Source organism: Malurus melanocephalus, unplaced genomic scaffold (genome assembly GCF_030028575.1).
Source record: "Malurus melanocephalus ecotype Western Australia unplaced genomic scaffold, MMel_1.1 scaffold_329, whole genome shotgun sequence".
In the NCBI taxonomy this organism is placed as follows: Eukaryota; Metazoa; Chordata; class Aves; order Passeriformes; family Maluridae; genus Malurus; species Malurus melanocephalus.
The window spans coordinates 755,038-778,978 of NW_026623561.1; the positions used below are offsets into that span (position 1 = coordinate 755,038).

The following is a 23,941-nucleotide window of genomic DNA, read 5'->3' on the forward strand; positions in this document are numbered from 1 at the left end:
CTATCTCAGGCAATGGGAACTAAAAAGAAGAGAATTAACCTGGACTCTTTGTTCAAGAATCAGTAGAAGTTGTCCATAACTTCGACATAACTTGGCCCCACATCGTGGCCAACTTCCCCACAACTTGGCCATGACAAAAGTTTTGCCAAATCAGTAAATCTGATTAGACTGCCACAGTTTCTTCATATATTAGCACTTGACTTTCATATATGTTAAAACATGGTGACAGTTCTTTGAATGACAGACTATAAAAGCAGAATAAAATAATCGAAGACCTGACAATATGGTATTTCGTTCAGGAATAAAGTCCACACGGAAACAGCCTGTCAGTGAGTATTTTCAACACTGCATTTGGTTTCGGGAAGTCAGGAAAAAGGTACAGCAGGTATCTCTCCTGCAACCTTTTAAGCTACTACCTCCCACAAGCCAATTGCATGGGAATGTCTGGAAGAGAAAAGAGATTCAGTTGTCACATCCTGACTCTGGAAAACTTTCAAGTCCCATTTACAGCTCCAAAACAGTTTGCTTAGAAAAGACCTCAAGCATCTCTGTAACACTGCACTTCACTCAGAGGCTGGCCTGCCTAAAGCAGTGAAACACAGACCAGAAAACATGAAACACGAATACCGTGTTATTTTTAACACTACACAAAACAAACAAAAATTAATACAGAATTTGTTCCTAATAAAATGCCATATGGCTTAACAAAAAAAGGAGTTCTCCTCATGCTACCAAATTGCTTGGCCTGCCAAAAATTATTAAGAGGAAAAGAAGAAAAAGAAAACACAGAGATCAGATATCCAAAGTGTCTGAAGTTTGAAAACATGAAAATGAAGTGTGAATGCCCTAAGACAGATCCTTCTGTGTGAATAGGCAAAGATCTTGTTTTAAATATTGCACAGCGAGCTGGGAATTCAAGCATGAAACTGTTCACCAGTCCTACATGCCCTGCTCAGTATAGGTGCCTTACCTCACTTCTCAGCAATTCCTCTGAAGCTGCAGCAGCATTGACCAATCTCCAGAAAAAGACATTTGTCCAGCCCCAGACTACTAGCAGGAGTTAAGAGAAGCGTGCAAGCAAGAGAGATCCAGCATTTATTTTGGATGTCTGCAAGCAAGCTGAAGCAGTTGAGTTAAAGCCATATCCACAAGCAGTTGMTACCACAGTGGGCTGCAATCCAAGAGCAAGCTATCTGAAATTTCCTGTGATTTTCAGGGATTGTACTCATCACTGAGGAAAGATGAAATGCAGGATTTCACTCTGGAACACCATCAGGCTAACAAACCAAAGAAAGGGGCAGTTAAACAACAAAATTTCATGGAAAAGTAAAAAGTTTCATTTTCAAGGTAAATGGGTATTTGTCAATTTTTTTGTCATTAATATCTGTTTTCCTAACTCCCAAGAATTGCAGGATGTCACACATTTTGACCCCATGTAGCACATGCACCCCAAAGCCAGTACATGTTGAAAATAAGAGTATGTCTATGAAAGGAYAGTCAAGGGGAAATTACCAGATATGGCACACAGAGCCAGTGGATGGTCCAGGTTCACTAATATGGCTTCCTGCTATGCCAGGCAGCTGTACCGAAAGTTTAGTCTGTAGGGGGTCAGAAACTGGTAGCCCTTAACAACTACAAAGTACTTCTAGTACTCTACAACTTGTGCTGCAGAAAGAAGGGCAGCAGGTCTTAAACAGTCAAAAACAGCTCAAGTTCTGTGAAGCATGTATGAAAATAACTCTCTTCTGTGGATTTGAGGACAGATTTGACCACAATTCTCACCAGTGCCCTTCCTGCCAGGATGCACAGATGCATGTTAGCCAGAYTGCAAAGCTCAGGTCTGCTCAGACATGTGGTATGAACACGGATTGCACAGGCTTTGCTCCAGCTGCTGGTGAATCAGGAATCTTGAGACCTGTTGCCATGGCAGGGATCAGATTTCCTCTGGTRCCAGGGCAGAAAATTACATCTGTACTTCTCGCAATAATACAGTCAGCTGCCAACACACAAGGTACTGTCAACTTAATGAGAATGGTGCAGAGCACACCTAAATTACACCATCCTTCAACATCTCACTTGTGAAGTTGTTCTTGAGGACCTGTCCCTGCTTCCCTGTCTCTCACCTCCCATTCAAGACATTGCAATTGGTGGAGCTGCAGGCACAGCTGCTGGCTCAAGCTGTTCTAGATGCTCTCATGTTGCCCATCTTCTCTCCAGCCACCCGCACAGCCCACCCTGGGGCCCTACATCATGTACGGAAAGGTGCGTGATAAAAAGGACTTGCTGCCATGCAAGGGCACAGGGAAACAAATTCTAGGAAGCAAAATTCCTTTCTATGGCTCACTTCCTTGAAGGGKGAGTTGGCCTGCCACATCCCAGTTGTTGCACCTGCCTACTGCCATGAAAGACATCACTGTTACGTCCTCATGGCCAATGCCAAGAGATGGCAATATAATGTCCCTGTGCAACACCACTCACTGTATTCCCTGCTCTAGTTCTAAATAACTTGGAACACATTCCATTTGAAAGGTAATAAAAGGACTTGAGGGAATAGAGCTTTGCTTCAGCACAGCTGTGTATTCCAAGGCTCAAAGCAACACTTTTAAATCTTCCCTTTTTCCTGCCCTAGACAACCAAGAGATCATCAGACTCTTCATCCACATCAGCTTGAGGTAAGTCGAGCATATTTTCTCTTCATATGGTAACTAGTACACAGCCTGAACATGCTTCTGGTATTCCACTTCAATAACTGCAATTGCCTTTTTGGTCAACATACACAAGGTAACAGCCCCAGCTCTAATGCTTTCCTTGTTCTAGGTGACTGGAGTTCAGATGTCTTCAAARCCAGCATCCGCAAGGACAAAATCTAATGATGTTGCAGTCATTAYTGTTCATGAATAATCACATCCTTCAGTTAGTAAAATGCTTCTCACATTCTAGGAAAACACTGGGGAAATGAAAACCCCAAACACACTAGTGGGTACAATAAAAGGGATCACTCAGAGACAAAGTCCAGGTTACTGTCTGGAAAGAAGTTACAGATACTCACAAGAACAAAGCTTGCATTCTCCTCCAAAACCCTTAACACTATGAGGAAATAATGGTGGACCTGGCAGTTTTAGGTCAATGGCTGGACTCAGTAATCTCAGAGGTTTCTTCTAACCTTATTGATTCTATGAAATAACCCCTTGCAAGCTCTATATGAAAATATGTCACCACCTAATTTTTCATTTGAAATGCCAGGCTTCTCCCCTTCCTTCCACATGCTCAGGTGCACACAGAGGTGCAGAAGTGAAGTCACTGGTGGCAGTGACACATCATACACCTGTGTGATGCTTCTCAAAGCAAAGCCCAGTGGGAAAGCTGTGCCACCACAAACCAACCCTTTCTGAGCCACTTCCCACAAGAAGCATTGCCACTGGCCCAGCGGCTGCAGAACTTTAAAGCCCTGCTGTAGGCAGAACTGAATGTTGTAGGGAGGAAGTAAAAGCATCACAATTACATCGCGCAAACAGTAGCATGAAATAAACCTTAAAATTTCAGCCCAAGTAGGGCCTTTGCAGTTCAACAAGGATTGACATCCCCTAGCCTATCTTCATTCCCAAACTCTTGCCATCTCCTGCTTTGCACACTATGAATCCTGTTTTAGGAAATTCTCTAATATAAGATTTAGTATCTGAAGGGACAAAGCTTCCGCAACTACCTTGCCTAACAATGCCAGGACATCTGGCACGGCATGTAATTCCCTTATGAGACGCAGACACATGGCATTCCTAGCCATCCTCCCCAGAACAAATTAAAACCCTACCTTCCAGCCTTGTTGAAACAGATTTTTCTGACATCAGGATCTTTTCTTTCTACATTCCACTCAAGTGGAGTGGAATGCATGAGTACTTCCTCTCCTGTCTCAGTTTTTGGGCAGATCATTCAGTATGTCAGTCTCTGCACTTCCCACTCTTCCGCTTGCTTGCTCTTCTGTGTCTGAGGAGCAGGGGGMCAAATGTACCATTACAGGTCACAGCTGAAACAGAAAATCTCTGCAGTCACCCCACTCAGATCTGTCTGACTCCCATTCTCTATCCAATTCTTCGTAGCAGTCTTTCTGGACCACCCTGCAAAGTCACTTCCTGGGCCAAGGTCYTTTGACCTCTCTTTCCTGCTGTTCTGGCTCATCTATTAACTACTTAAATTACTCACCACTCTGCTGACTTAACAGATCTTCGTCACAGTCAGTATTACGGATATTTGCATCCTTGCATCAAATATTATGGATATTTGCATCTTTGCATCTCAGCGGACATTTCTTCAAATTCAAATCTCAATTTACTTCCATTCCATATTTCTAATCCCATTCAGTCCTACTTCACTGAGGCAGACAGTTCTACAACCACTTAAGCAGGTAACCTATCCCACTTACACAACTGGCTGTGGTGAACTCTGACAAAAAAACACAAGTGCTGGAATTTCAAGAACTGAGGCACTTTCATTCCCACATTTGTTACGTAATGGAGGAAAATKACATTTTTAGAAAACCTTCATCTCTGAGGTGTCTTCATGACAGGCTCAATTCCCACCTTTTGTGCCTTGACCTGACCTTAACTATGAAAAACACCTTGCATGACACTTCCTTGCCAGAAGAAGATGGAGCACCTAAACTTAATGGAATGGTTCTGTAAAAGAAGTACAATAAATTTTCTCTTSTAATTCAAATTTTCAGGGCACAGAGAAAAGCACCAACTGAGAAAGCACTCATTAAACATGCCAGCAGAGCTTTATTCCTATAACTGTACAGAAGCCTTGAACTATTTGTGAAAGATGAATGCTTTTGGTTTGAAGTCATTTGCTTTGAATTTACTTTTTGAACTGAGGGGATGAGGTGCCAGGGGAAGAGAAATGAGAAAAGGTTCAGTATGTGCAAAAGCTTTAGCAGTCCTCACTGTGCTACAACCTTAGAGATGCTTAAGGTAAGTGGATACGGCTGCTCACACTGTCAGAAGTGCTGGGAGGATGAGGGAAGGAAGGTCTCCCTCCTGGATTTTTCCACCTGCCTCTTCCTTCAGTTTCTAAAATCCTCCAATGTGCTGAGTACACAGGGCACAAAGCCTTTACACCTGACTTTGGAGCCTCATTCTGTGCTGCTGCAGGTCTTGAGAGAACAGCACTGGGGAGACACAGCAGGTGAGCACAGAGGTGACTGCAGTGCTGACCCCAGCACAGCAACCCACAGGCCATGGATCTGCAGAGAGTGCAGGCCCTTGAACCTGGGGCATCGATCACAGGACCACTCCAAGCAAAAGGAGTGTCTGAAGATGAGGAGAGAATCCACTTAATTTCTAGGATTAGAACAAAATCATTTCAGTCTATCTGTTCACATGCTGGCAGGACTCTGCCCTCATCCTGAGTGCACCAAGACCAAGCCTGTTTATCTTCCTGATGTAGTAATACTTCCAAGGGAAAAGAAACTAGAAACCTTCTGAGGACTACAAATTACTTTMTTCAATCTTTTAGCCTTAAAGCAGGCAGACTCAGCAAGAGAATCTGATGTTTCTATTGCCTATTAGAACCACCAATGAAAAGGTTAAGAGAGAAGACAAGCTGTTTGTAGTAAAAGCCTTATAGTCGTATAAAAACCTGGTCCGTCCAATTATGGTAATTGTTCACTACTACACAAACCTGGATGTGTATGTAAAGTCCATAAATTAAAAACCTCAGAATATTTTATATAAAAACCACCATAAAGGACAGCAGCAACCAGCTGATCAGTGGAGGAAATGTCAGTAAAGCAAAACAATGAAACAAGTAAAACCTCCCCAGAGAAATGTATGAATGCTGGCTGGAGCCTCAGAAGCAAYGACAGTGATTTTTGTAGACCCACAAAGAAACCTAAGAGTATTTAGGAAGACAAAAGAATACAATCACAGAACTACAGTAAATGATACATGGAGTTTAAAAYAGGCAATTTGTAAGCACAATGATAGTTCTGATTAACTTAGTGCTATAGGAAAGGCAATGAAAGAAAGGAATAGGCTATACAACCTTAAGTACAAACCACTTTTAAGTAGAGCTAATAATTTTACATTTACCCAGTGTAGTTCTGGCTCATGCTTAAGACCTTGATTTCTGTATTTGCCAAGGTCCCAGATTTAATTTTTAGGTCCTAATTAGTCCCTTGAGAACTATTTTCTCTTTCATAATTTAGTCCCTATCATTGTCTGCACAGTGCAGACAATGCACTTTTTGCAATGAAAACCTGTTTCTTAGTTGGGTCAGATTATTTGAATCTACCAAGTTAAAAGGGGGGGGGGGGGCGGGGGGGGGGCGGGTATCCCTGTTTTTAACTAAATGGCCCTCACCTCCAACTCCCCTCTTTCAGGTTCTCTGTTTTGTCTGTTTAATATATAAAGCAACTGCTATTTTAAGAATAACAGTAGCGCCTGGAAGGTACCATTCCAAAGCCTGAGAGAAACAGTTCTTTCTCTATTCAACATCTTTCTTGGTGTTAGTTCTGGATTRGACACCATGTACTCCTAACTCAGKTCTCCAYTGTACTGGCCRGTGTCTGCTTTGTGTATGTAGCATMATCAGAAAACTAAGTCTCTCACATAGGCATCCATTATCCCTACTCCTATTTCTTTGATTTTGCTCTCATCCATTCTGACAGTGAGAAACAGGAGCTGGAGGGAAAAAAAACCCTGTAACATTCAATATTGCCATTGCTTGCATTATTCTCTTTTAACTTCCATTCTTTTTAGCACTTTTTAAGTTCTTTTCCAGTTAATTTCTCTTACTCCTTTACTGAGCCTCCCAAAGAAGCATAGGTAGTTTATAAACTTGCCCTAACAGCTGTGAATTCCCCCTTTTTAATGGAACTAAACTTATTTTTAGGAAGCCAATAATTGGTGCCTGAGCAGAAACATCTATGACTCTTGCTACTTCCCTCTAGCATAGAGTTTTATTTTAAATAGCATAAAGGAAGTAACACAAAAGTTACTCCAAAGGAAGTAACTCACTGAAGCTCTGTTTTACTTATTCACAAATAAAATATTCCCTCAGGCTAAAAAATCAAAAAACCCCACAACAGTGGCGTTTTTAGAGCACTTGCCCAACCTTCTTAAATCTAAAATCTCACTTAAGGTTGCCAGACATTGGTTAGCCAGYCCTGAATAAAGCCTCCTACATCTGTTCATTACAGCATCTGGTTAATCCAAGACAAGTAGAAAAAAATATAGCAGCTTTCATTAATATTCACAGCATTTCAATAAACCCAGGGTTTGTCTCTGGGACACTGTTCTCAGAAGTCAAAAGTTCCTTCTGGAAAATGACATATAGAGCTGCATGTCTCATAAAGGAAAAAGCTATAGAAAAGTATTCAATAAAAGCATACAGCAAGAAAATTTTATCTCCCAAAGAAATACTGTCTTCTAGTATTTTTAATACTATCTATAGAAGAGAAAAGTAAACAATGTATTACACATATATGCATAATAGAATATATTTATGTAATTTATTTCTTTCATTTATAGTTATATCACACTCATTTCATTGGATACATTTCAGATAAACACTTGCTCATAACTAGTTCTGATCTGCAGCACACCTTATACAACATTCCTGAATGAAAAAGCCTTCTTAAAATTTGCAGCTCTTGACTMCAGCAGCTTCTGAGACAATAAAAGCCAATTGTTTCTACTTCTGTGACTTGTGCTTTTTAAAACAAGATAAGCACTGTGACTGACCCAGCACTGCCACAGGAGGGACTAAATTAATATTTTCTTTCGTAGCACAATAACCTGATTGAATTAAATATTGAGATTATCCTCATTCAACCTTTTCAGATTAAATTTCTCAATCTTTAGATCTCTCAAGACAGTCTCCTTATCAACAAATAAGCAGAGACACCAATTGTGTTGGCTGTGTCCAGGCRGTGAAATTCTGAGCCCTTGACCCACTGTCAGCCAAACATGCCAGTCAAAGTCGTGCAGAAAGGTGGTTCCTTCCAAGCAAACTCAAAACTGTCCATGAGCAAGACAAGAGACCCAAGAACTGCTTGCAGAGGGACAACACAGGCCTTTCCTGGTTGTGTCCTTCTGACSCTGAAGCTGCATGTGCAGCCCTGAGCCTGGCACAGCAAGGGCCATCCCTTGCCCAGGATGCAGCCAGGGAAGAGACAACAGTGTGCATCAGGACCTCAAACACTGCTGCAAAAAGACCTTGCTTTATTGAACCGTCATGTTTACAAGATAACAACTGGCGGGCACATTTGGGTATCCAGTGGACTGTGCATTCCAAGATTTCAAGATATGCAGCCCATCTTTGTCCTGTCTCTGCCAGACCTTTCTTAGACCTGGGAAGATTCTGCCATGCAGCAGCTCTGACTGAAAAGAAACTGCTTCTCCATGGGGTTGGAGCAGCAGCTGGTAGTCAAAAAGGGTTACAGCCAAGTGATTTTGAGAAGCTTTTGCAAAAAAACTCTCAATGAAGGGCAGTTATTTTTTTCTGGAGCAGGTCAGGGCAGCAGACAGGAATGMAATATTGTCCTGGAGCAAATCAACTGTCATGCAGTCCCAGGGTTAAACATAGTCCTTGGTTAGGATCACACACCTGTAACTTGGTCACAGATCTTACTGGCGAACAGCCTCCATCCTCCTCCTTCAGTGGAGAGAGGTCAGATGGGATTATGATGAATGCGTATTAAGAGCAGTACCTGCCTCATAGGCTCTCCCCTTACCTGCCCAAAAGCACACAATCCTCCACTACAGGAGCTCAACAAAAGCTGTTGTCYGCACAAGGGTGTGATTCTCCCAATGCACTGACCTCTGTGCATGGGAGTGCTGCTGCCAGATCCAGAGCCAACCTTCCCACCCTCTCCACGGCCTCATGTTGAACACCACCTTTTCTCACAAATGCAGTTTATTATAAAGACAAAGTGACTGGGTGGCAATTATCCTAGAAGGAGCAGGGACACAAAGAAAAATGACAGAGTAAGCTCCTATCTGTATGTTGTCACAAAACAAAAGCAGTTAATAATACAAGAAGCATYAGATCCCAACTAGCACTCAGCAGTTCTGTCTCCTAAAAGGTGATAGGAGGGGAGGTGCTCTGGATGTCAAATCTTGAAATATTTTGCCACATAACATAAAGGAAATTTACAAGTGATGAACAATCTTTTAATGTCATAATGCCTTTTTTACTCATATACTCTAAAGCTCTTGAACTTTGAGGCAGCTTTTGTCTTTTTTCTAACACAATCACTTATAATTCTAATCCACCCCAATAATTAAAGTAATTAAATTGCTCTTTTACAAAGTGACCTGACAGAACTAGTTTAGTTCTTGAAAAGAATGGAGATTAAGTGATTATTTCTTTGATAGATGTTAACACAATTCGTTACAAAAGCACTTCTGTCAAGGTTAGTACCATAATTTATATAACTACTACTATAATATTTAGGTTTGTAACCATTCAAAAGTACTTAAAAAGAGCTCCAAATTTCCCTAAAGTACTTGTTCCAAAAGTAATCAGGTGAATTGTCAAAGAGAATATGATGAACACTTTTGTTTCTTTGACTACCTTAGTTGTTTACTTAATCATAGGAAAATTTCCACCCATCAATCATCAGCCCACCAGGACATACTATATTATCTTCACTCCACAAAAGCTGTTACTCAGCATGCATCTCCTTTCCAATTTTATTGTTTCCATTTCTTTCCAGTTTCCCCTTTGGTCTTCCGCTCCCTCAGAACAGAGGAGGAAGCTACAGAACCTATACGTAATAATGCTACAAAAAGAAAGAAAATGACAGAGGAAGGGAAAAATGAAAACTTAAAAATAAGATGTGAGGAGCTCTATCCAGAAGAAAAGAGATACCTAAGAACCAGCAGACTCGTACTCAGGAGTGCTACAAATCACATAACTGTGATTCCTTCACTTCAGCCACGCTCTATTACATTAAACATAACTGACAAAGCTGCAGATGCCCTCTGGACATTTACCTCAGACATGGAGGACATTTTCAGTAGYGGACTTTCCAGGCAGTAGCAGATGGAAATATAGAGGTGAGCTGATAGGACCTTTTCCACAACAGACTCCTAAAAGGTATCCTGCCTGCCGCTGCAGCCACCTGTCCCATTTACCTGTCTCATGACCACTGGTCTCCAAGTTTGTTTATTAGGAAATGACTGCTACCTCAAGTATGAGATGTTCTCAACTTCTTACTTAAATAGGTGTTACTTGGAGGAAGGGCAATGTGCCCTTTTGTCAGAAACAAAGAGTATCAGGAGTCTGGCAGGATACTCTGATYAGATGGGGCCACATACTTTAGCCTTATTCTCCATTTCTTTTTCACCAGTAAACCTTTATGAAAGGACTTGTTTGCTAAATAGACTTAATGTATCAGCTGCTCTGTCCAGTTCTGTCCCAGTTCAGAAACAGATGCATGTTACTGCTTTTCTCAGCCAAGCCATGAGGACCTGTGAACAACCCCTTCTCTGGCAGTAGTAAAGGTAGGGATCTTTATCAGGAACACAAACTGCACTCCTGCACCATGGGTGACAGAATTACTGTGGTATAAGAAGTTACCACCTCCAACCAGGATGTGATGATTGACCAAAAGGTCACTAAATAGAACAGCTTAATAGTCATTGCTCTGCCCATTAGGCCTAAAGTCACAGAGACACTTGAAACTCATCTCTTACTTCRCAACTGAGGCTTGCTAAGAGCATGGCTGGCAGCCAGCCATTTTGGCCCAGATCCCCAGCGCAATTGCTTCTGACAGTGTAACCATCCACACGTGTTGATTTCCGCCCTGAGCCGTAAATAACTGCACAGAGCACTGGGCATCAGATAGTCCCTAGTTGGTAAATACCCATGCAAGTATCCTGGCTGCACTGATATATTCTCCCTTCAGTGTTTCCATGACTGAGGTCTCTTCTCTGATGTACTCTGGGAGAAGGGGGCATAGGAAGGGAATTTCAGGGGAAATATTTCCAACAGCTCCTTCAGCAGAATGCAATACACTGGCAGCAGTCACGCATTCTCACAGGATGAACACCCAGTAATGCTTACAGAACATCCAGTCAATTAGGATTGCATGGTACCACAAAGTGTGTGTGGTACCTGTAACACATATAAAACTGTAATTTAACCTGAGAAAAAAGAAGACCACCTATGTGCACGAACATCCTCCCACTGCAGTACAGCAGCACAAAGTTGTGCATTGCCTCATCAGTCCCCAGACCCATCAAAGTCCAATGCCGCACAAAGTACTGCTTCAAGAGTGGAACCAGAGAGGGCAACGCATTCTGGAACCATGGGCACAAGTGATAAGGAGCTATCCTTGACCTGATTCTGTCTGCAGCAAGGGAACGTGAGCTTTTATGCTATTTTCTCTTGACTAAACACAGCACTCTTTTGCCAAGTAGTCTTAGATGAGAATTCTTCAATTCTATGCRTAGCAGTTTACAAAGAACAAAAGGTTTCTTTTAATCCTTTTGCTAGCAGCATTTACACGAAATAGGGAAACTGAAACTCAGGTCCCCAGGAAGGAGTTAAGGAAAAGCAAAACACTACTTGGCAGTGGCCATCATTAATGTGACATTATGATTCACAGATGAAAAACAGAAATGGAAAAGTCAGACCAGAGCATAAAAAAGTCTAATAGATAAGTTGCCTTCTGGATATCACAAGTACAGAATTTTCCAAGACAGTGGGTGCATGAAAAATACCCCAATAATTTGGAAGCAAATCCTGACACATTCTGTACCAAAGGGGGTCCCAATCAGAAAATGCCTGAAGCATCAAAGCAAATTTCTGAACATTTCAGCATTTCACATTAGAAAAGATCTCAAGAGTAGCTAGTATATGCATGCTCAAGCCAAACAAGTAAAGGGAACAATGTGAACAGAGGACAGAACTCCATTGGTTTAGGGATGGCATGGTTATTTGTTTTGACCAAAGTAGAAATTATCCCAGCAAATTAAAAGCAATGTCATACCAAACAATGAAAGAGAAGACGGAGTCACAAATTATCACAGCACTCTGTGAACTGAATTTGCTGCTGTATTGTTTCTCCAGACCAGTGCACTGATGCACCACAGGGAAGATTTGCTCTCTCAAAAAGCTTCAAAAGTTGCTTTTGCAATCTTAGTGTTACCATTTGAGTTATCCAGTAAATAGTGTGAAAAGATAATCTGATTTATTGACTCAAGAGTGGGCACAAGATTAAAGTTTTCTGTCCCACATTTTTTAGAAGGTTTCCTAGTCATGACTGTAAAAGTCTCATCTRAGCTTTCTTAAATGTCAGTTTCAAGCTTTGGCACAAAAATAAATACTGATGTCATTTGCTACAAATGTAATAATGGATTATGAAGTGATGAGTAGACATGTGAGAAAAAGCTTATTATATGAGTTACACTGAGAGTTAGAGGCTGCAGGCTCAAAATATTTTCATCCTCTTTATTACTTTTGATATGCAAGATCTCTTTAGTCCATTTCTAATTACCAGTGTAGCACAGCTTGAGCTGAACCGAAACATGTTGCTAACAGCAACAGCAGCAGTTTCACATGTTTATTTCACTGAAAGGTTTCACCTTGGAACTGTCCAGCTGGCCATGGATAAGAGGTCAGACCTCAGAGGTGTAATGGAGCTCCCACTGCCTTCAGCAGTGCTGCACCAGCTCCTACTGACAGTCCATTCTGACCGCTGCTGTGTTTTCAAGTAACAATTAGAGAGATGACACAGCCCTTCCTGGAAAAGCACTGCCAGACCACACAGACACTGCCACATGAAGGCACACACAYGTGTTTGATGCGGGAAATGCACCGTACCTCATTCCTTCTGTAGATCTGTTCTGGTAGTTGCGGTACAGCTGAGGGACACCCAGCATGGCCTCAGTGAACACGGCAAGGAAGCCTAGTGTTTCCACAAACAGGGAGGAGTCCAGCCACAGATAAGTGATGTAACCAGTTACACCAGTGAAGGTGAGGACGCACTGCACGTAGTCTGTAAACTTGCTCCAATGCCAAAAATAGTTCAAGTCAAAATCTGCAACAAAACAGGAATGCAAAAAGAATCAAATACRTTTTCCCAACCAATTCAAAGTTAATCAGGGTGGAATTGAGAACTGGGAAGCATAAGGGAACCATAGTCAGACTTTGGAGGTAGGGGATAGTATAAAATGAGAGATAGGATTAAAAAAACATGATAAAAACCCACTCAAACACTCCCCATCACCACTAAAAAACCCCACAAGACCAAGAAGAAAAATAAAGGATAACAGTCCTGGTTTCAAAAACATTTTTGGAGGGTGTTCAATAAAGAAACAATAAAACAAAGGCTTGCACACCAACAATATATTTATTATAACTTCTTAAAAGGAAGCATTTTAAAAATATCTTCATGTATCAAACACAAAGGACTCTGGATATTGCTCTAGTGGAGCTGGCATAGGAAAGGTTTTGCAAAAACCTTCCAAATACTAGTAACGCCCCAAGCACAGCAGTGCAAGCATTCTTTCTCTTAGGTCATTATCTCTACCTTCCAARTACCTCAATCCAAGCTGCTCAGAAGGTCACCTGAAGTCCACAGCTCTGTCCCCAGGTGCAGTGCAGCTGCCTGTGGTGAAGGGCAAGATGCCAGCACAGCTGCTACAGTTTTAGAGACAGGTACAAGACTGTGGCAAGATTCTCCATAGGAAAAAAGCCTCCCACAGACRCCACCACTTTCACTCCAAGGACAAAAAGCGCTTTACTCTTGCCTTTGCCAGCACCAAGGGTGCAGGGTGAGCACCCATTTCTGCATCCATCATAACAAAATGCTGAGCCACAAAACACAATATCCTCACTTGAGGTAAGGAGAGATGGAACGAACCAAATATGGCATTTGCTTGGCACATTACCAGCATATCGCTGGAAGATATSTGGCTCTCTTATTGATGAATAATAAAATACACAACTCCATAGCCATTGACTGTACAGCAAAATAACAACTTCATTCTTAACAAAAATGCAACAATAACTGTTCATTAAAAGGTGCTGTTCCTGCCTTCCTTTCTTAGAAGCACTTTAGGTTAGAAGTACCTACTTCAGACCAACTGGACTCCATTAACTACCAAGGCGATGAACTCCTGTCCTAACAGGGCTATTACAACCAGCCCAAAGCCATGCGACACACTGCACATCACCATAAGATTTCTGTTGCTGCCACTTCAGAAGTAGTGGAGAAAGCTACAAAAAAGTCTATTGCTAACTCCGGCAAGGAAGACATCGACCTCCACTAATACAAACAGCAAATTCTGTGAGATGGGAATACAAGCACTTAGCTGCCTAAGGATACATGTACATGCCAACTAAACGTTTCATTTTCTGCATCTCTTCACACCTTTGTATCATTATCAGTCTGGCCCTCAGACACCCTTTACTAACTAGTCTCCTCTTTTTAGGAGGAGACTTGGCAAACCCACACATCAGGGCACCTCTTGACTGCATCCAGCTGAATCATTTTGCCATCCAAAGAGGAAGGCAAAACTATCCAGGAGCCATACCCAACCTGCAGCTTTGCCAGCCATTACTGAGAATTTAAGGAAATGACCTGGGGCAAAATCACTGTCAMTGTAACTGCTGCCTTTCAGAATTTTATGGTAGAGGCTTCTCAGCCTCAGAATTCAGGGACACAAGACTAAGTAAAAGTTAGACCTAGTGCTGGCACAGCCCAAAGCACGTGAGTCTCATGCATTTCTGGAGCTTTGTGAAGGCTTTCCTTTTCGGAGATGAAGGGCCCATGGCCCTTCACTCAATAAAACGTTCCTACCAGCTGTCAGATCTGCTCTGCATACACTGTGTTTTTCCTCCTGTGTCCTCCACGTGCTCAAGGATCCTTTTTAAAATACCCATCCCTGGATACCAAAAATCCATGTTTCCCTAGTTCATTTTCATAACAGAAATCAAAGAACTACAACTACAAGGAAAGAACAAAGGATTAGCAAGTTCATGAAACAAAAAAGTCAACATTCTCACAGCTACCATGCTATGAGTAGCTGTAGTGCAAGCTACAAAATCCAGGGATCCATGCAAACATGAGCACAGATGAGAAAAATGCTGTGTGAAACAGGATTTTAGCTGAAGCAGTAGAACTAATTACTGGCACAGAGATTSTCTTTTGCTCAAAACTACCATTACGCTAGATAATCTCCACTTCACTGAACTAGTTTTGTAAGTTCTAGTTTCTGCTATAAATTTTGCTCAGTACTATAATAAAGAAAGAAGGGAAAAAGGCAAGAGAAGACAAAGGAGGTAAGAGACCTTGGTAACCATCATAACCTTGGTAACAGCTTTGCAGAAAAACATCTGAGTTATTGTAAAAACATCCCAAAATATAATCACTAACTGCTCTACTTAACAGATATATTTTCCAGATGCAGTAGTCTATTTGAAGGCGCTACACATCACTACACACTGCATTACAAAAAAAAATAAAATAAAATAAAAGGTAGAGAATGACATACCTGACTTTCCATAAGGGTTGTAGTTTCTCTAGCCCCTATCTGAACTGCTAAAATGTTTTGCCACATCATTGCTTCTTTACACCAAGGCTAAAGTTTATTTTCTTTGACAAATGGTTTCAAAAATTCAGAGGAAAAAAATCACATACCCAACACTTCAAGGTCTGGAAATAAACTGTGACTCATTTTTCCAAGTGGCTCCCTTCTCAAGGGGGTCCAGTTTTGGAACATTAGTTCCAAAATGTGAGTGATATTTTTTTMAAGAAAAAAATGTTGATTCTGCTGAGTACATTGACAGTTATATGCAAAAAACCCCCATCTTTCAAATGCTTAAGAAAAGAAAAAATAGTTTTAAAAAGAGAGCAAAATTCACACGTGTGCAAACCAGTCCCATTCCAAGAAGACAGTCAGAGGACACCAATCAGCACCCCAGACTGAACAAAGTTATAAATATTACCGCAAACATTATTCATGTTTGAAGAAAAACATAAATAATAAATATTATACTGGGATTTTTGGCTCCCATCATCTCTTTTCTTTAAAAAGACAGAACAAGAAACTGCACTATACCACCATTTATTTCTAGCAAATTTCTTAAAAACTGTCTACGTTAAATATGGATGCATATTTTTCTACYCCCTGAAATAGGAAGGCAACAGGTCACTCCATCCTGCCCAGTGACAAATCCCTGACACAGGCTTGTAACCACACTCAGCTGATGCAGTTCAAGCAGTAACTCCCAGTCACTAACATCCTGTGTGGATCRGAATTGGCATCATTGTGGTGAAAGRTACTGTATTTTATTACTCATGGCTGAGCTCTTTAATCCACCCAGTAAGTTGCATTTTAAGCACATTAGACGAGAGATTTATGTTGGAAAATCTTGTTAAGGCTAGAGGAAGGAGCAGCTCGGTAGGTCTGTGCACTGACTGGAGGAAACTACACAGCTTGAGGGTGAAGAAGGATGAAATTAAAAGACCTCCTCTGGGAGGTACTTTGTGTGTAAGATGAAAAATGTAAAGCAGGCAGAGACAGCAATGTAAATAACAATGGTTACTACCAGTCGGGCCAAAATGCAAGCAGTAAATTCAAGATTCTGGTGTGGGATAAATGCCAAGTGACTCAAAGAAGAGTCCGTAGTGTCAACTTTCACTTAAGGATGACACAGAGGTCCAAATAGTTACATTATTTTTAGTCAAGAAACATTTTATACCAAGCCAGCTACCATGCTAGCTGCTTTTGGGAAAGTGAAGCAAAGACTTTGACATCCTAAAAATTATTTACTGTAGCTCTCAATTTCTTATACTAGCTGCATCTTATTTTGTACCTTGGCCTTTCTAATTTTGTCCCTACATCCTTGCACTACATTCACTTACACTTGTCCTCAGACATTTGACCCAGCTCCTCCTTTTTTGGCTGGTTCCTTCCTAGTTTTGAGGTCAAGGAAAAGCAATTTCCATTGCCTGTCTTTGCAAGGTGGGAGAGTTTGCATTTGAGCCCTCKGTATACCATTGACAAGGAAATAAACTCTTCTCTTCTTACGAAGGCTACTGGTTTTACTCTCTCTCCCACTCCTTATGAACACCATTACATCACAGTCACTCACCCAAATTGCTTCCCGTAATTAAACCCTTGACCTCCTGTATGAAAAACACTGCTCTTTCTAAGAGCAYGCTGGACAGTCTCTACCCCTGAGCACCCTGATAAACAGATGACTCGGTAGTTAATCCCCCCACCCCCTGGTACCCAGCTAATTTTTATGGTTTGAGAGACTGTGGTGCTGTTCAAAGGATGTCCAATTTCCATCATCTGACCGTGGACCACAGTGCCTGTCCACCTGGCCTGTTTGTGCCATACGATCAAAGGTGTCCAGTCCAAGCAGTCAGATGTCCAACATCTCCCTTAACAACATCGTAATCCAAAACCTGAAGGCTTAGATGCTGTGAAAGAGCCTGATAACAGTAATATATCCAATCTGGGACAGTTACAAAATGCAGGCATGGCTGGGAATTATTTCAGGTTATTACCCATGGTTTGATTACACACTTTGAAGATGCAATAGGTGCAACCTTCAACTCTGTGCTGCCTGAGGGTCTCAGCCACTGGGCTACAGTACAACACTCTCCCCTTCATTAGCTCTTTTGCTTGTGGTCTCTGCTGTAAAAGGTGTTCAGCTCTAAGCTGGAGGCAAATATGATGCCACTCCTCATCCCAGCCCAGCAACAAGGACAATTCTTTGGACAGTTGGAAGATACAGATTTGTATCCCCAGGCTGACAAGAGAAACTATCTCAGACCTCTCACACCTCAAATGAGTGCTCTAAGCTATGTATAGGTCCTGCACTCAGCAGTGGTATCTTAAAAATAAATTTTGCCACATTCTCTGAAGAGGACTTGTGAGGCACCCTGGGAGATTGGGCCCAAGCACTGGATTTGGAAAAGGAGACTTTTACACTTACGGTGCTTCAGCTGTGGCAAATCCTCAGACATTTGCCTCGAGCATTATCTGTCTCSCTGGCAATCCTGATTTCAGCTGTCTCATCTAAAAACAGCAACAGGACTGCAGAGAAGCATGCTGGTTAGCACTCCTCACCTTGCTTATTCTGAGCAGCACCCAGTCAGAACCTGGGTTTGACTAATGCTCCGTTCTAAAATTTCTGTGTACCTCACAGGGCACCCAGAAAATAATTGGGGTGACAAGAGCAGCAAGGCTCTGCATCACTGAGTGATCCAAAACCTCACTCTCATCATCCACATTTCCAGCTAGGCATTTTCCAGAAAGAAGGAAGGAAGCAGCATTACAGACAGTGAAAACTGATACATTTAGATTTACTTTCCTCCTTTTTTAAGAAGTGATAGAAATCTGCAAATGCTGTCTGAAGCCAGCATTTCTTTYATACTCATTGGGACTGAAAAGAGACTTGTTATCTTTCATTCATGGTACAAAACAGAAGAAATGAGAGCTTAGCACCAAAAATTTCTGGCTCTGATCCAAAGTCCTTTTGAAAGGACTTTGCCTATAAGGAGACAATGTTCTTCATTTCATTCCTTCAGGCCCATGACCCAAGAATTTCTTAAACTGTGAGTACTTTCACCTGTCTGCTCAGCCGTGTCACTGTAGTACTTCAGCATCTCTCAAACATTCCGTTCTAGCTGGCCTTCACACTGGCTTGTACCCAAACATAGTCACTTCTAACTCTCTAGCTCATCCAAGATGGGAGCAAAATATTCCAGTGAGTCTTGAACCTCTTCTGAAAATATCACCCTAGCCTATACCAAATTACTCTCCTCCAATGAAATTCATTTTTCACATCCCTTGGCTCATCCAGTGCCTTCTCTTGGCTACACATAGACTAATGTCAGTTCATTAAAGCCAGTCTTCTTAGTATTTGACTCTCCTTAAAGGCCCAGAACAAGTCCTTTAGTTAACAAAAAGTGAGAGGGGGAAAATGTCAAATCTTAATTGCAGAGAAAAAGGCTGAAARCTTGACCCACACAAACCTTGAAGATTCATAAAAAGAACTTTTGTTTTGAAAAGATCAGTGGAACTTTCAGTACTTGACTGGGGACAGAAGACCTGAGATAAGAGTCTGATTAAACCTCCTCTATATCAACATTATCCCCATCTCCCCTCAGTCATTTCCTATAGTTTGAAGGCAAGTATTGCCCTGGTTTTCTTTGCCTCATTTTATGCAGCATCACAATCTTCTAAAATATTTTATGCTGGGTCTCTTCATAAAAATCAGGTCCTTATTTTTTTTCCTTCCAYCAGGATTATCACCCACTCCTCTTCTTCCTTCTCAAAAAAACTACCTGTAAGTGGGATGACATTTTTTCAGCACTACCCTGCACATACAGGGCCTCTCACTCATACTACATACTGTCCCTCAGCACATACCTACAAGCATCAGCAACTGCTCTGTTCTTTCCTTTTGGGTCCTGCAGGGTCCATTCTACCTCCTTGTCAAAGGGAATTGCGTGGTTAAGAAACATGTTAGTTAGAACAATTTCAGAAAAATCTGACACAAATGCAGTACATATGAAAATGTCAAACAATCCACACACTATTTCTCAACACCCTGCCTTTTCCAATAATGTGCTGTTTCCCTGATTTTACAGCTTTTGGTTTAAGAGAAACCTTTGAATACCACTTAGCACAGTGGTCCTCACCAGAGATAATTAGTAGCAACACCTATCTTGACCATTTTTTGACCCTTATAGAACAGCAATTTTAAAATTTCTATTCAGTCTGAAAGTTTTACCCCTGCTGCTAACAACACACAGGACAATAGAAATGAAAAGCTAAATCAAAATATTCATACCCCGGGAACCTTCTGCAGCTGACAGCCTTTGCTGTGCTAGCTGCAGTGTAATTTGCTTTGTATACAGCTTCAGTTTATGGAGTCTCAACGTGAAGAAAAAAAAAATTTAGAGAAAAATGCAGTTATATAAACCCACAAAATTAGGCTGACCTTTACCTCATCTTTGAGAATTTCCACTGCCTTACAAAAGGATGTAGAACTATTTACATCAGTTGTGCTGCACTGATACCTGCCCTGTCAACATTTTAATTTGATCGTTTATATATATCCCTAAATATGCCTGCATACACATACATGCCTCTTTCTCACAGTACTGCTRATGTTATACTCATTAAAAAGAAAGCAAAATTATAAAGGCAAGCAGAGGAGAACAAATTTTTTTTTATTCTAATACAGAGGAAGATTTAGCAAGTACGGTATCTGTGAACAAGGTTCCAGCTGTTAGGCTCAGAAACTGCTGGTGAATGCCAACTGAGCTGGGTAATCCACACGGAGCAGTATATATGATCTCTACACATCCCTGCTGAATGAGTGCTAACCAAACTGTTTGCTTCCCAAGCCCAGCTGAGCGAAAACACCAGGTCCCTACTCATGGTGTACTAGTAGGCCAGTAAGATTAGGAGAAGAAAACAAGACAAGCACCACCACAGACACATACCAATATTGCTAGTAGGACAAGGCACTTAAGGCTAGATATACCTAAATCAAGGTAGTTATATCCTGCATTTCCCCTGTAAAGACTAGTTTCCCCAGTAGCATCCCTAGTGAAACTCCCTACTGTTACTGCTACTCTTGCCTGTTCAGTACAGAAGTCTCTCCCCTTTCTATTCCAATGTATTGATTGTTCTTAGTYACTTAGTGTCCGTGAGATTGTCTCAACAGCAGGCAAAAGCAGCAATTAGCTGAYCTATGACCAGTGGAGGAAAACAATCTAACAACTAGGAAGATCATGGGGCTTAGAACGCCACTGGAATAAGGTAGCTGTGGCCCAAAGGATTTAGTGCCACAGAAAATAAGCTCGATATTTGAATGGTGGAGTGAAAGCAGCATAAACAGCTTAAGAAGCCATGTGACTTAGAGCAAGCATGGACCTCAGGAGGAAATCCTCCTCTAAAGCTGCAGGGTGGCAGTGAAATGGGAAGCCCAGGGAATGCCACAGCAGAGTTTTGGTGACTCTGGGCAGCCTCTGCTGTCACTACATTATATTCCTGATTCTGCTCACCTCCTACACCAACAGCATCAAAAACCCCAGAGCAAGTCAAACTACAACACTATAAAATTCCCCAAACCTGCACTCGCAAGCAGAGCTGTGAAGTCAGGCCTTTGCTTCCAACTGTGCCAGTGATGGAGGCGGCAGATAAGAGATAAATTCACTTTTCTTTTGGCCAGATACGCCTTCCTGTGCTAACTATAGAAAGAGACTTCTTTTTCTGACAGCAAGATAAGCAGGATGATGAGAATGTCACAGGAAGAAGAATGTGTAGTACCAAGTTTCTATTCTTACAATAATTTTAACAATATTGTACATTGTCCTCAGCATGGTTTATGGAAGCTATCACCCACGGCCCTACCAGGCAGTACATAAAGGCTTCCAAAAAAGACTAAAATGTATTAAATTAAGCATTGAAGAGCAGGCAGCCTTGACTCCAAAATTCTTGTAGTTGGGAGTTATAAACTCTCTATGAAAACAGTCTAATTTATTTTGCATAGTACTGAAACTCATTCTTTGCAGCTTAAGTCTCATAAGGTATCAAGACTACTATAATATTAGAAACAATATGCCCTATCTCATTCAAAGACTATAATTAAAGAGATGAATAAAAGTTCTTCTAAAAAGAACTTCTTCTACAACTTCTTCTACAAAACCAAGCTGTGCATTAGGCCAGATGCAGACTCAGATTCCAACCACGCCAGGGGTTACAACGCCAGGTTGCATGTATAATGCAGTAGGCTACTTCCAGAAACTCTGCAAGTGACTGCCAGGTAATACTTTACCACTTTTGAACTGCAGATCTGTGAGAAAAATGCTGATAAATGATCCCTCTCTTTCTCAGCCTTGTCTGAGCTTGATTTACCTGAKACCCTATCTCTATTGTGAAGATGGCATAAAAAGAAGGCATTTGTGATTTTTTTTCAGATATCAAAGTCAGACACRCATAAATGTATATGTGAATATGTATACAACACAAAGTTAAACACTCTTCATAAAAATATAAACTCATTTCCTCRTTTTGGATTTTTGGGGGCAAGTTTATTCCTCGTTTCCTAGGTAACCCACCACCAGCCAAAACAAATTCTAGCCCCCAAACCAGCCGTACTAATCTAGTATCCAAACAGAATAATACCTTGAGCAGTGCCTCCTTTGCTAAAAGAATGTGATATGGCCTACTAAACAKCTCTTGGCAATTATCTCAGTTAACCCCAGAATACCCCAATTTAGTACTGATAGTTGAAAGCCTTAAAGTCATCACAAACATGCAGGAAATTGTAGGAAGCTTTTGCCTCTTTTTTTCACTCACCTCTCTCCTCTCCCCAGTCCCTACTACACACATAAAAATGWCAAACACGTTTTCTTTAATTATCTGAACTGCATTACAAAGATGCTGCTATCTCAAAAAGATAGCACAGTCTACTCCATTTCATACAGCTTCCTTTCAAATATCTATTATAGTTAATAATAAGAGGGTAGGCTGGTGAACAAGAATCCCGTTTTCAAAAAAAAATATTATTTCTGGAKTTTTGCTCTACATTGGAATAAAAAGAAAGACTTTGAGAAATCTGAGGGAGGATGAAGAGAGAAGCAAACATACAGATGTGATCTGCGAAATAAGTTCAAACTTTTAACATCTCTGAATTGAATTATGGACCTTCCACCTAGGTTTTTCCATGTCCTACAGAATCGGGTCATGAAGCTACTACCCACTCAGGTCTGGAAGCATGTCCTACATTCTGACCAAATTTGACCAAATTCATTAAAATAATTTATGTACGTGTGTTTGCGAAGATGTGACCATTCCCCSTGACAACCTTTATCACCAACCATCAATTCACAAATTTCTAGCCAGCAGTAGGAAAAAACCCTCAACTCATAATTTCTCATTTGCTACCATAAACRTTATTTAAGTTTATTGAAACATGTAAAGGTGACTGTGGAAATCCATCTACTGTTTAAAAAAAAATATATAGGTAGATAAAGTTGGCAATAATTCCAATCTCCATGCAACTTTCTAAGGAATAAAAGGACTTCTGGTAGCAGAAGGTTTTCCAGAACCTCCATGYCTGCAGTATCCCCTCACAACCATTAAATCAAAACTCATTCTATCTACAAGTTTGCACAGATCTGAACTACTGTATAAGGACATCAAACAGCAGGAATTCCTACCCAAATTACCTTACTGCAGTAGCAGAAAGAATTTATAGGACGGGAGACCGGTATAGAGTTTCACTTGAGTAGCTGCAGACTGCATTACTGATTACAGCACTTGTAAATGGAGGAGCCAAGCCAGAGCTTCCCTGAAACAGAATTTCCCCCTCAACTTCCCAGCTCTTCAGTTTGACMACAGATAAATCCCTGTTTTGACAAGTCCAGTGGGTTTTATGTAAAGTGCACTTCTGAATACCACATTGTGCCTGCAGTTTAATGCTCCAGAGTTAACAAATCTTGAAGAAATAGAACAAAAGATAATGGCAGTTGATTTAAGCTCTGTCATATAGAGTTTGGTGATGCCACAGGTGTGCATTCTCAAATTGTTCACATTTCCCAGCAGAAGTTTRAGCGGCTCTCATCCCCCTTAATCTATAACAGGACAACTGCTTAGCCCCCTCGAACAATTTGTCACTGAAGCCACAAAATGCGGGCTCTTCTTTTTTCAAGATTTTACACACATGAAAAAAGAACAAGTCTGCATTTTACAAGATCTGTTCACTTATTTGGTTCAAAACATAATCACACAAACTGTTCTGTCAGTACAAYTGAAAGGGCAAGAATGAGTGGGGGGAGAAATATCTACTGCATTGCTGCTAAGCATCCTGGCACCCAGCCATTGCTACAGGCAAAGACTTTTGCTATTACGACCCTTTATAAATACTTTTACTATTAAAAAAGACAACAAAAAACCTCCAA

The 23,941-nt window shown here is 41.1% G+C and overlaps 1 protein-coding gene across 2 annotated transcripts in view; it reads right to left on the minus strand.

Annotated features, from left to right (window-relative positions):
• SLC66A2 (solute carrier family 66 member 2) overlaps nt 1-23,941 on the minus strand; it is a 64,164-nt gene that overhangs the window by 9,859 nt on the left and 30,364 nt on the right. For both annotated transcript variants that reach the window (XM_057377870.1, XM_057377869.1), the window contains one exon: nt 12,826-13,042. In XM_057377870.1, the coding sequence (XP_057233853.1) occupies nt 12,826-13,042 (217 nt within the window). The remainder of the gene's footprint in view (nt 1-12,825; nt 13,043-23,941) is intronic.